The following is a 13,807-nucleotide window of genomic DNA, read 5'->3' as shown; positions in this document are numbered from 1 at the left end:
TCTGGGTGATATGGTTAAGATAAATATTAAACAAGGTTAGTGGAGCAGAACAAATGACTCTTCACAAATGAGATTATCCAATGAATTTAGCCTATATTTCTCCTGGCATACCCCAGTTCCTGAAGGTGTTAGCTATTTATAACAATCTACTGAAGAATTTCACAAACAGTTTGTGGTATGAGGATTTTTTTGCAAACCACTTTTTTTTTTTTTTAAACAAACCGTTGTTAGCAGTGAAATATTTGATTGTGACATTGATTACTTTACTCTTGCAATATTCTTTCTAACCTTTGAGTGGCTGCCTAAGAATTAATCATGTCACAAACACTTCCTCAACCAAAAGGCCATCTCTACCTTTAAATGATCATCACAGTATGAACACTACATAACTGCTAATGGATTTCATACTCCAGACGGGGAAGCAGGAGGCAGGAGCAATGGGATAGATCTGTCCACTTTCACACTGAGACATCCTAAGCCCAGGTTTGGACTCATGGCTTTGCACCTCCAAATCCAACCCTGCCCAGTGATGCAGCTTTACCCCTTACTGTAATAAAAGTTAATAATATTTACAAATAATAAAAAAAATTATCACTGAATTAAATAGCTATTGGATACTGAATGATTGTTAGCAAATGTTGTGTTTTCCAGCTCTGTATTTTACAAACTGTGCTTCTCAGTGATTATTTCAGTTGTCAGAGGAAATTTTGTTAAAATAAAATGAAAAGTAAAATAAAACCTCTGTTTTACTTATCTGTTTATCTCTTTATAAACCCTATGTTGGAGGATGAATGGGACTTGCGGAAGCTGAAAGACATTAGGATGAGTTCACTGCTGTCAGAAAGCAGCTGCAAGATAGTGTGTTTTATGAAGTGCTTTCTCTCCACTTGAACACTTGCTTCTTAGACAGCCAAGTCTTACTGGTGTTAGAGTTGCATTTAAACATTTTGGAACAGGCTTTGATGTTCACACCTCACTGAGGTGAATGAGATGTTGGGGAGTAGATTTCCTGCTGCTATTGTTTGGCTAGAGATAGGCTGGGCTTTAACAGCAAACCAGCAGCACATCAATTCCCACTATCAAGATTTTCTTTGCAACAGAAAGAACTATGAGCTTTTAAAAATAGCTTAAGCACTACAGGGAAGTGGCTCAAAGATTAAAACACCCCGGCAAACCCTCCTCCTGATTCTTATAAACATTTTCTATTGTTGACCAAACAGAATCTATTTAATTGGTGTCCCAGCAAACAGAAAGCCTCCTTAGCTGGGGAGACTGAGAGCAGATGAGAGCCACGCATGCTGGCTGCTCGAAGCAACGGCACACTTGCTCACTTTACCGGGCACACACTGGGTGGTGGCTCTGCTAGAATCAGGGATTCAGCATAGGGCATACGAGCAAAGTGTATGAGAAATATTTTGGTCCACGCCCTCACTGGACTGGAAATTTTGTGATAAAGGTTCTTCTCATAAAACCTCTGGGAGGCCCTATTTGTTTTTAATACAATGGGACAGACACACTGCTGCTATAAATCAGTGCAACTTCACTGACTTCCATTTAGACCAGCTGAGTGCGCACTGTTATACACAACCGCTTCATCCAAGGAACTGGGATCTCGTTCATTGCTTTGGCCTCTGGGCCCTCTTTTCCTTTGTAAGAAAATCAAATCATTACCACATTGTTTAGGGGATCCCTTTTTCAGCTTGCGACCATGAGGCTGGCAGTTCTGCTCCTTGGTCCAAAGCGGACCAAGAAAAGCAGAATAGGACAATCAAAAAAAGGCAGTTCCAGGTTTTGCATCTCAACACAAAAATCCACAATTTTATCTAAAAGTCATGTTTTACTGAACTGAATGGATTCTTCCATCTTCAGAAGCCAGGAAGTTCAAAGGAGCACCTTCTGTCATAAATTTCTCCATTTGTTTCATACAGATTCCCTGTCCCACATGTACAAAACAAGCTGCTCTTGTCAAATTATGCTGCAAGTCCTGAAGTTTATATTAATTCCTGTTGATTTCAACCAATGTTTTGCCAGAAGGACTACAGGATTAGGCTTATCATTTTCATCTTTGGTAAAGTATAATATACTTAATGAAATAGCACTGACTCTCTCCAGCAAGATGCCCTCAGGCTTACATAGCTGGGACTATGTCCTCCGTCAGTGGGACATTTCTATTTCCAAGGGGGCTGGTTACTGTAATTCTATCGTGAATACCAAAAGTGCTGATGCTTTTCTAAGCAAACCCTTAGATACGGACATAGGACGTGCTTGCAATTTTAAGAGATCATCTCTGGCTTTTCCAAAGTTCAGGTGGAAAATTACTTGCTGCTGCAGTCTGGATACCTGGTAATTTACTTTACAGGTTATTTTTGTTTATTTTTTATGTGACTAGTAGGTGGACTGAAGGCTTATTTGGAGCATATTAGCTGGGGCAAGCATGCAATGGGTTACTCTTTTCTTGAATCCAATTGCATTTGTGTTTCTAATTCAGGTTGAAGAGATGTGAAAGAACAGCAGCAATGCCACGAGACATTGAGCACCGATTCGCTAAGCAAACAGCAAGTAACGTTACAAGACTGCAACCGGCCTCTCTCGTTACCAACATCGTTCTGCAGCAAGACCTCCAGGAGACATGAGGGGGAAGCATCTGGACCCCCCTCACCATCTCGGCTGCACTCAGCCCTTGCTGGCTTTACCTTGCAGAGCCACTTCTTTAAGCTGGCTGGAACAGCGCACTCCCCTCGCCCCGACCTCTCCTGGGAGCTGGATGCCTCTTGGCATCGCACCGCTGGTCTCTCGACGTGCCTGGGCACACGCACCAGCAGGGCCTCCGTGGTTCTCACGGACCGGCTGCTGCGGTGCCAGGGGCTGTTCTTGCCGTGGGCTGTCTATCTGGACACTCCGGTGTGCGAGAGCGCGGCTGGCCCCGTGCCGTGCAAAACAAGCGTGCCAAGCCAGGCTCTGCCAACGAGAGCCCCAACTGCCGGCTCCTCTGCACAGCCTCTCAGTGCCCCGGCTGCTGCCAAAAACACAGGGCAGCTGTTGTGTCATAACCTCATCGCAGCCCTCTTCACAAGAAATGTAAACTAGTCGGACCCTCAGGAAGAAAGAAAACATTCTCAGCTGACCTTTAAGGGAGGGGGATTGCCTCAGAAGAGCCAGTTTGGACACATCTCAAAGAGTTTGGGAAGCAAAACACCAGGCAAACAGCATTAGGCTCCAGCAGCTTTGCATGACTCAAGTTAATGCTCAGAGCTGGGGGGGACCTGCTTACCGCCGTACCATCCCTTCATATAATACCTTCATCTTCAAAAAGCACCATCTCAGGGAACAGGATAGACCTTTGACCACAGTGACAGCTAGTGAAAGAGCACTGGGGTCCCCGCTAGCACACAACAGAGATATTTGAGAAGTTCCTGAGAAATCCATCTATTTTCTGGAAACTAGACTGCAGACTACTGCTGGTAAATGGTGTTTTCAGCTTCTTCATATGGAGAACAGAATTGCTTTGTGAAAAATTTCAAGCAAAATTGAATGGAATTTCTTTTCTGGTGTTCCACTTGGCATGTCTGAGCCACTGCAGCATGATCTAGAATATGGCTGTTTGTTTACTACAGTTCGAAACTGTGTCATAAAATACATATTATGTGAGTAGCCTAGAAATGCACCGAGATTTCAGAGACAGAATTGCTCTGAGCCTTTTTATTAAATGAAACATCCATTTTCTCCCAGGCAGAAATCACAATGGTATCCATCATAAAAATGATCAATAAAGCATTGGGTTGCGACTCCTGCTGTCCAGTTTAATTTTGTTATTGAAATAACAGTTTCTCGGTGCATGGAATTTCCTGGGGATTAATAATAGACAACAGCATCACAACGCACCCACCCCTTTGTGCTTCTTATTTATTTCCAGAAAGCACCCACTGCCCAAACCATAGGAACTAGGATTAACGTACTTGCTAGCGGTACGCTTGCTTGTACCCAGCTGCCTGTGGTATGACCATCTGAATCATCTGCCGGTGATGCTGAGAAGCAAAAGCTCCTATCTATTCTTTGGGAACAATTTTGGTAGTTTTCTGGGAAAGCTTTTTGAGATAATACTTTGGAGTCTGCCACATCTGACTCATTATAGCACCAGGAAAAATGGAGATGGGCTGCTTGTGTGGGAACCTATGCACCAAAGTCTATTTGTAAAAAACATTTTCATTGCACAAATTTCTAAGTGACTTGGGATTGCAGTGCTGACCTGAGGACAATTTGGGCATATGCACCGCTTTGTTTTACCTTATATTCCTTTCTGTTGGTATTGTTCAAGTTAAAAACAGAAATAAGCACTGGGGTTTGTTGGTAACTAGCCTTAAAAATGCAACACGTTTGGGCAAACAGATCCATAAATGGGATTGTCTAGGAGAAGGATTATGTTCAACTCCCTAGACCCATGACTGATGTACCTGGTGTCTCTTTTGACATTAGCATGGCTTTGAGAAATCATTTCCACACCCAGATAAAATTTCCTGACAAAACTATTTTCCTATTCAAAAACACTGTACTGACAAAGCTAAACCATTTGTGAGAAAAGGGCTGTTCTATAAAATGTCCATTCTCTAGAAATGCCAGGGAGAAAAGTTTCAAAATTATCACAGAATCCTGTTTAGTGGTTTTTTCCATATAAAAACTTTGACATCATCAGTTAGATAATTGCAAAAACTGGTGTAAAAACCCAAAATACATCCAAGATCAAAATCAAAGCTTCCATTAAATTTGCTAAGTGAATTGCTTAGCTGTTAGACTTAATTTTTAAATCCATGAACGCTTGGCATTCAACAGCTTGTTTTCTGGAAGGGTGGAAATGGGAGCTTGCAGATGGGCAAGAATTTGTTCAGTACTCGACAATTAGTGTGGACACATGAGTCAAGACATTGCCTTGCACAAAAACAAGTCAGTGGGAATTTCCACTGGTGGCCTCTCTGGGCATGGATTTGGCACTGTAATCCTGATCCTTCCGGAAATCCATGGCAGTCTTGTCCCTGGCTATGCTCAATTTGGGATTAACCTTTTAACGGCTCATACCTTTGGGTGTGTTGAAGTCTGAATGCTGGAATCCTGCATCTCAACCACACAGACACCGCAGTGACCTTGCAAAAATATTGCTCACCCTCCCGTGATCTTCCTAGCAGATGAGAAACCGGAGCTTGGAACTGCACCCCACCACCACCACCCCCTCTTGTTGTTCAGCTTCTGAATTTTATTAGCTGTCAACGTGTCAAACTTCCACTTAGCTGGACAGCTGCGTGACCAGCCAGACTCTGAGGCCTGCCAATAAAGTTTAACAGAGCTATCAGCTTTTCACGTGGAAGAGATTATGGTATGTGAATACTCAGGTATCAGAGAGAACGAATGAGACTTAGGTAAGCTCACCTTTCACATGGTAAAGCAAAGAGGTGAGGAGGAGAAAGAAGCAAAGAGACAGACAGGCCCGCTTGCTTTTGTTCAGCGCTTGTACGGTGATTAGCAAAATGGGATTCTAGTGCAGGGATGTTGTGTATATACGATACAGTAAGAAGGACTGATAGCAACACCTGAGCTGTGATTCAGAGACTTGGGTGTGATCCGGGGATTGTCCAGCCATGGCTGCACAGCAGACAAGTGGCACAGATGCAGAAGATGGATGAAGCAATGACCAGACATTGAGGAGCAGCAAAGGCTGCTCTCGAGTCTCTTTGTGACTATGGGTCACAAAATACTTTTCATACGCCCGCCTCCCATTTTACATGTTAACACGATAAGCTTTTGGGGACAAGATAGATGGGTAGATGTTGGCATGGCCCTTAACACCCAGAAAGCCTGGTCTCAGCTGGCCCTACTGTTATTACAGCCATCTTTAATCCAAAGCACGTCTCTTGGCCTTAAAAATGCTGTTGAGACAGGAGTAAGACTATAAGGTGGTAGAAGATTCCCTGCTGGATGGGTACATGTGTGGATGTGTGCGTGTGTGGCTTGCTTTTTTTTCCACAAGAACTTGATTGACTAATGTTTGTAGGTCCCGAGAGCCAGTAAAAGATCTGCTCTGATATCCAGAAAATTTTACAAGGGGCGGCAGGCTTAAAAGTGGTGGGAAGAAGCTGACTCTGCCAGGATGTCGGAATGAGAAAGCCATCAGGAATGTGCCTCAGAGAACAGCTGCTACTAGAGCCCTGGCAGGAACCTCCACGCAAGCTGCCTGGGAGCAAGTAGGAGGATTCGGAGATCACAGCTTGAGACGAGGGAAAGGTTCTCTTTATTTATTTATTAGGCTTTCCCTTTCTATTTCCACCTCCCTCCTTTCTCCCAAGCCTTGTCACAGTGAGGTCAGAGCGCCTTGGAAAAGAGAGAACCTGCCTCTAGTTTTTGCACTCCCTGGCACTTCAGGGCTTTTCCCTTCCCCACATCACAGCTGATGCAACGCAGGTTTCTCTCACCCCATAAAAAGGTGTTACCTAAACTCTGTTCTCCGCTGAAACTCCTTTTTTTTCATCTGTTTGCCACAGAAACATCCCTTTTAATTTCCTCCTTATATCCATCCACAACAAGCAGGACCAATTAGAAACAGAATATGCAAAGCAAAAATGAGGGAATTTACACTTTCCAATTTAGTCGCCTAAATTAGCCACTTTCCCAAGCTCCATCTGTCTATGAACCTAGATGGCTAGCAAATTAACACTATTACTGTTGAACGCTCTGGCACAGTCTTTTGGCTAAGATCAAAACTAGAATGAGTTTAAAGTTTGCTAGATTTCCCTTTTGCGGTCTCCATACCCACATCTTGAGGGATGATGGATTCAGGAAAACACAGTATCTGTGTTTCCTGACTGGCTTAGCACTTCTTTGGGAAAGAAGGCTAATGGGAAAAGTCCTTATGCAGTGAACATCCCAGGTGTGGGGGGAAATGTCCATTCCCAGACAGCTGGGGGAAAACAGCAAAAACTTTTGGCGGTTTTGGCTTCTGAGCGAGCACATCAAGCTCATTATCCTGAGAACCGCAGAACAAAAAAAAGCCTGTTTTGTTTTGGAGGAGCTGGTTAATTGACTGACCGTTTCCCTGTCACAAGCCTGGAGTACTCTTTCCCTCCTCTCAGCACCCGCAATTCAACTCTCGGCTGCGTGCACAGAGACCCCTGTGCTTAGCCTGAAACCTAATCGCACTGGCCACACGGAGGACGGACTGCTGGGGTCTCCATTTCACTTCTTTAACCCAGCACAATCCCCAATCCCTCCCCCTTTCCTTCCCGTTCCCCAAGGGACTCTATTATACCCCCCGATCTGTTCACACTCCTTATCCCTCTGCGTGTTTGCACACACTGCTGACCCAGCCTTTATCTGGAAGACATAAGGGTCTCTGTGTGGAGTTCCCACAAGGGCTATTAATCGTGTAGATGTCAGAGTCCCCCGGCTCCAAACCCTCCCTTCCTGCTCCTCCCCTCTTCTTCCCTCCCCCCGCCCTTTTTGTGCTCTCTGGAGATCGAGGAAAAAAAAGTTTTATGAAAATTCACACACAGAACTTGCAAACTTTGCAAAATATGATCTGCTCCCCTGGGCAAGGTTGGTAAATGGTGTGATTTCTCCTAAAACACCAAATACAAACATACACACACACTGCTTCCTCCTAGGCAAATGGAATTTCCTCCAACAGAAAAGAGAGAGCTAAATGCCTTGCCAAGTTAGGGAAAGTTTGGCTCCTGGTCCCAACCTGAATGGAAACCCTCCAGCTGGTACCTCTGCAACGGGCCAAATCCAAATGGCATATCTGCAAATCCATGGGAACGTGGGAATCTGCAGAACTAGACTGAAGGCCCAGATCCTTGTGAACATGGCCCCAGAGAAGAGGTGCATCCACATTACCACCTTTCAACACCTTCATCCCCAGCACTGCCGTCTCCTTCCCCAAGGTAAACAAGAAGCTGTGCCACCAGGCTGACTTGCCATGCACTGGCTCTAGTCCTTACCTGAACTCGGGCCTCGGTGAGCTTAGTTCTCTGAGCTAGCTCCTCTCGCGTGTAGATGTCTGGGTAGTGGGTTCTCTCGAAGGCCTTCTCGAGCTCCTCCAGCTGCTCAGCGGTGAAAGTGGTTCGACTGCGGCGTTGCTTGCGCTTCAAAGGCAGGTCTGGTTCGGATTCCACGTCAGAGCCTTCATCCAGCCTGTTACCTGGGGTGGGAAAGAAATGGGACATGAGGCTTGCGTGGTCAAAGAGCCATAGGGAGAAAGGCTGTTGGAAGAGTTAAGCAGCCCAGCAAAGTAATCTCAGTTCTACTGTGATGGTGTCCATCGAAACAAATACTCTGTCTATGTACAATACATCTACCAGTTTTATGCTATTTCTGTAGTTTCCTACTATTATTTTTTCCCACATTGTACAAAGACAACCTATGAAAATCAGAACTGTTTGCAGGAAAAGGATGGTTCAAAGTCCACTATTCAAATTGTTGCAGTGAAAGAACTTCCAGTTCTTGACTTATTTCAATAAATTGCCATTTTTTATTAGAAATGACTGTGTTTCAGTTGCACATTTTACATTGAAAAGATGTAGAAGCTGAAATGAGCACATAAAAAAATTCAGCACACAATGCTTTGACTTGTGCAGCCTAATTTCCTCCTGTGTTTTTTCAAGTATCAGTGTTTGAGATTCCAATTTTTTTAAACCACCTCAAGAAGAAAAAAAGAAATATTAGGAATTTTTACAGCTGGGAAAAACCTTTCCAACTCCGCCTCACCTCTGGGTTGGGCTGCCCACAGGATACAGTTCTTAACTTCCCAAATTTCAGCAGGAGTTTTGCACAAGGCCAGACTCCTACAGCATTAAGATGTCATGAAAGTCCTTTCCCAATGTCTAATCGGTCACTTACTTCCTCCACCTTCACTTGCCCTGGAACTCTGCCTTTCCCCTCTCCCTGCCTTGAGCCCTGGACCACATCTATTGCCTCCTGAGGCCCTTATCAAACCCAAGTAAGTATAGTAAACCCAGTTTTGATTTTTTTTTTTTTGTCTGGAGATAAAGCAGAAGGCACTGCATTGATATTCACCAAGTCTACAGTCAGACCCAGTGGATTTTAGAGAGGACACGCCGAGAGCAGCGTTAGCTGTGGCTCTAGTGTTTGCCAGAGGCCTCTCATGGAGCAAAGCTTGGGTTTCAAAGATGCGCGATGTGCAGGTTATCGGTTCCCTGTGGTGCAGATGTTGATGTATGGAGGATCTCAGCCAGGCCAAAACTTTATGTCTGCCTTTGGGACAGTGAAAAATGTGCCACTGGTTCATGGCAGCAGAGAAGGAAGAATATGATATATGAAACCTTTCAGCTAGGTGAAAGATCTGGCCTCTATCACCTTTTCCTTCTCTGTCATGAAAGTAGGAGACTCATTAAATGTGCACTCATTTTTTTTCCCCCACCAAGCTTGACTGCTATCTTTCAGAATAACTGCACAGACAGACTGAGAGGCAGAATCTGCTTAAACACTGTGCTCACAGAGAAATGTTGTTTCTCTTGAGTAAACCTTTGCTAATTTAGGATTAAAGCAGGACTTACATATGCTCATCTTGATGATAAAGTTCCCTAAAGTTACTAATAGTGTTTTTCAGTCCTCTCTTTTTGTTCAGCTCCTATACTATCATCACCCAAAAATCTGCCTTTTTCTTTTCAGAGCTGGGAACGGCAGCTGTGACTTCCCCAACAGCTGCTCAAGAGTGGCGGCAGTTTGAGGAGTATGAGGCAAATATCCCATCGGAGCTCACTTGTTTATACTGAGATCACCACAAAATGCCATTGCATTCAGCTTGGTGCAATACAAAAATGCTTTTATGTCTTGGGGCTTCACAGGGAGGATGCGGTGTCAGAACTCAGCTAACTACAGTTGCGCTGGAGTCAGAGAAACTGCTGCAGAGGAGTGGGTGGCTTGTTTTGGGGGCAAACGCATCACCTTAAGAGATTTTCGCTTCTTCTAGCTCTGGCTTACCAATACACAGGGTCTTTACACACATTCACCTTTTTAAATCAAGAACCCTTTATTTCTCACTGAAGTCAGTGAGAAATTCCCTGTTGACTACAGGGGAGCAGCATCTGTCCCACATTTTAAAGACGGTTTCACCATACATAGCAGAAATTTGTTACTAAACTAGCTTTTGGGTTATGTCTATTTTCAGGAAAGGTCTAGCGTCTCAAGTGGTGTAAAAGGAACATCTGTACTTGAAAATAACAGCCCTCCACATCTGGATCCCAGATGATTCGGGGCAGGTAGAAACACATCTGGACCTTAGAGTACCATGCTGTGCAAAAGCACATCTGGAAACCTATAACATACAGTAAATTTCTTTCAGTTAATCACTTAAGTCACCGGCTATTATTGATTTAATTAGTTAGTATCTTTTCTGGAAATACTTGATATGAAAAAAAAGAAGGATGGAGGTGTATTTTGGTACAGGATGTGAGAGGGCCAGTGTGAGGAAGGGGAAGGAAAATATACTAAGTTAAATGTCATTTAACTCTGCAGCTGAGCATATTTCTTTATAGTAAATATGCATTTCTGTATAGTTAATAAGCACGCTTAGTAGCAACTTTCAGCCTGTGAGCTCTTTAGCACAGGAATTGTCATTTGCAGCGTGTTTCACGCCTGGTGCAACAAAGCCCCAACCTGCTTGGCAAGTACTATGGTGACAGCAATGTCAAAATGACTTGTTTAAGATCTAACTCTTCTCTTGGCCACTTGATAGCAATGCTGTAACAGCTACCTGCAGCTTGTCCGCTTGCTTGGTCCAACTGCTTACATAATATACAACAAACTTGGGATCCAGTATCTCCCCAAGTGAGGAAAAAACAGTCTAGAAAAGGATCTGCAACATGTTTCATCTCCCACACTTCGCTTTGCTCACTTTTTTTGCTGCAAAAGCCTGGAAGGGAAAACAGCCAAACTTTCTTCAATGCTGATTTGGCCACAAAGTTTTGGAAGAGGACAACTAATTGTCATGAGTAACAATCTGTCTTACTCACAGCAGCACCAGCAACTGTGCTGGTCATCATGCTGGCTACAGGGTTAAAAGGGTAGAGAGCCAAACCTGGCAATATAAACTGACATAACACTTTCTATCCGCAAGTCTCCAAACAGCTCCCGACTGGCATTATCTCCATTTTACAACCGTGGCAGGGATGGCGGAAGTCACCCACCTACGGTCACCCTGTGAGTCAGGAGCAAAGCTGGGAAAAGAAGCCACAGCTCCTCGTGCCAAGTTCAAGGCTCCAACAACCCGACTACAAAGATGAAACCAAGAGAGCAAGAAAAATCCCAGGGCATGTCTGGAACCAGCTGGTCTTAGTAGGATGCAGCTGCTGCTGTCAGACACAGATTCATTAAATAATATAGAAAGTCTTTCAGCTGAGACAGACTGTGGTACGAGCCTATTATCTAATGCATCCCCTATTATCAGGGGACAGTCTCCCTTACCTGCCTAAGATGCAACTCAAGGATCTAACAGGTCTTTTCCATTCCTAAACAGCTGAAACCCTACTGGATGAATCACTGCCATAATCTCTGCAAAGTTTCTGTACAATAAGAAGTTTTACGAAGCTGCAGGAGTAACTCAAGGAGACTCTCTCACTAGGCAAGTCCAGGGGGATTAATCCAAAACTTGAACACTCCATTTTTTGCCACACATCCCTGTGTGAAAAATGGATGCATGGCACTGCCAGCAGCATGAGCAGGGGGAGAATCCCAGTTTGCAGCCTCCAGCACAACGGGGCTATTGCCATAGAAATAATCATTAGCACGTGCTGGGAGCATTTTACACTTACTCGGCACAGACAGCAATGAACACCCTGTAAATATGAAGGTGGAGAAATATCTAGCAGCAGCTTCTTGTGTGGCTTACCAATCACTAGTTGTGATGAAGGATGGGAAACAGCTAGCTGTCCGATACGCAGCTCCCCTAGGATAACATACTGGCTAAAGATTGACAGAAAAGAACAGAATGGAGAGGTGAATGGAGGGAAAAATCTCATGGGAGGACAAGTCAGAGAAAAGGAAAAACTAAGAGAAAAGTGTGTGTATTACAGGACACACACACTGATCCCACTATATATATATATATTTTTTTTTTAAGAGTCATTCCATCTTTATTATTTAGCATAACTGCTCTGTAGCTCAGAAAGAAAAAACCCAAACTGCCAAAGTCTCTTTGCTTTGCAATATTCTTAGAAATAAAGAGACATAGGCTTCATGATGGGAATGAAAGCAAAGTTGCCAGTGTGAAAATTCATAAGCTCTTCCCTCTGCTCGGGGGGGGGCATTCAGATGTACAGGCACCTTCTTGGAGCAGGGATACAACACAGCTCGTGCAAAAAAGGAGAGACAACCGTGTGAAGGGACTTGCTGAAGGTTTGTGTGGACCAATGTCAAGTCCCACATCTTCACGGAGGATGAGCTGGGAAAACTGAATAAACCAAAATGTTTTTTTCTCCCCATGGAAATGAGTGCAGCCAGAGCATGTGTGCAGGTGCGTACGCAGGATGGCATAGGAAAGGTGACAAATATAAGCCCGGGCTTGTCCTAGGACCCATTCTAGCATGAGGAAATGTGTAAATTATGGCCCACAAACTCACATTCCTGAATAATGCTGCCGATTCAGGTTGGGGTACAATTAGCAAGAGCTGGGCAGAGCTCTCTGGAGGGGTTTGAAAGGAATAGAAGTTGACTGGGGCTCAAGGAAAGGAACAAGAAAAACCCTCCATAATTATGGACTGGACGTGTCCTCCCTCTCCCCATTCCCTTTACTCCTCTATTTCCCTTCCTCCCCCTCCGCCTTTCTCCTCTCCACCTCCATTCACTGCTTCTGGGTGCCTCTTAGCCCTGGAGTTAAATTAATCAACAGGATTAGGTGGAATCGGCCACAACAAGACCCTCCAGGCTCAGACTGAGCCCTTGATGCTCTACAAGGACCTGCTGCCTTGTCTTGAAGCACCTTGGTGCCGTCTGGAAGGATTGGCAGACAGGACCAGACATGAAAACGCATTCATTAAAGTGGGGATCGGATTTTGTTAGAGGGTAAAGGGGAGCTGAACATTCTCTCCTGCAGTATTTCTCATCTCATTTCCTCTCTCTCTTTCTCTCTTGCTTCCAGCTGCACCATCCTAAAAATTAAATGTGTGTTGGAGGGGAGAGATGAAGAGGGGGGAGGGAATGGTTTTGTGAATGGCTTAGCTATAACTGCACCTTTTGTGCTGCAACTGGTTTTAGCAAGCTCACCCAGACACTGCTGGAGCAATGGCAACACACCACGAAACCAGATCTGGAGGTGACTGGCTGGGAAGCTAATGCAGCCACAAGGGAACTTGGATTTAATGGCATGAGAGAAGTAAGAAAAATCTCACTTTGAAGGTACCAGGAAGATCTGAGCACCCCCACGTTACAGCCCACACCAGGCCCCCCCTTCCTCTCAATGCTCTCCATCCACCAAAGCTGTCGTGCTTGGTGGCCCCAACAGCTACCCCTGCATAAACGTACTTTTCCAGTCCCATACGTACCTGAACTTCAGGTACATAAAATAGCTTCAAGTTATTTTATACTGGAGGACAATTAAAGAGTCTCTCAATGACCTTGAAAAGGGAAGGCTTCACTTGCCACGTGATGCTTTTGCTGCCTGACATTGCCTTAATAAATGGAGCCACATTGCTGTGAGGCAGTGAGGAGGTACCCATCTCACAGGTGAAAATGGCTCCCGATTGTGGGTACCTTGTCATGAGGGCCTGAAATAATAAAATATGTTGTATCTGAGATCCTGGCCGTGGAC

The 13,807-nt window shown here is 44.5% G+C and overlaps 1 protein-coding gene across 3 annotated transcripts in view; it reads right to left on the bottom strand.

The window, feature by feature from the left end:
• The window catches only part of PAX7 (paired box 7), a 101,252-nt gene that overhangs the window by 43,370 nt on the left and 44,075 nt on the right, over positions 1-13,807 (bottom strand). For all 3 annotated transcript variants that reach the window (XM_072883854.1, XM_072883853.1, XM_072883855.1), the window contains exon 5: positions 7,983-8,182. In XM_072883854.1, the coding sequence (XP_072739955.1) occupies positions 7,983-8,182 (200 nt within the window). The remainder of the gene's footprint in view (positions 1-7,982; positions 8,183-13,807) is intronic.

The sequence above is a fragment of the Ciconia boyciana genome, chromosome 19 (assembly GCF_034638445.1).
Source record: "Ciconia boyciana chromosome 19, ASM3463844v1, whole genome shotgun sequence".
NCBI lineage: Eukaryota > Metazoa > Chordata > Aves > Ciconiiformes > Ciconiidae > Ciconia > Ciconia boyciana.
Note: the sequence above shows the minus strand (reverse complement) of the source record. Positions and strands in the feature narration are given on the sequence as shown.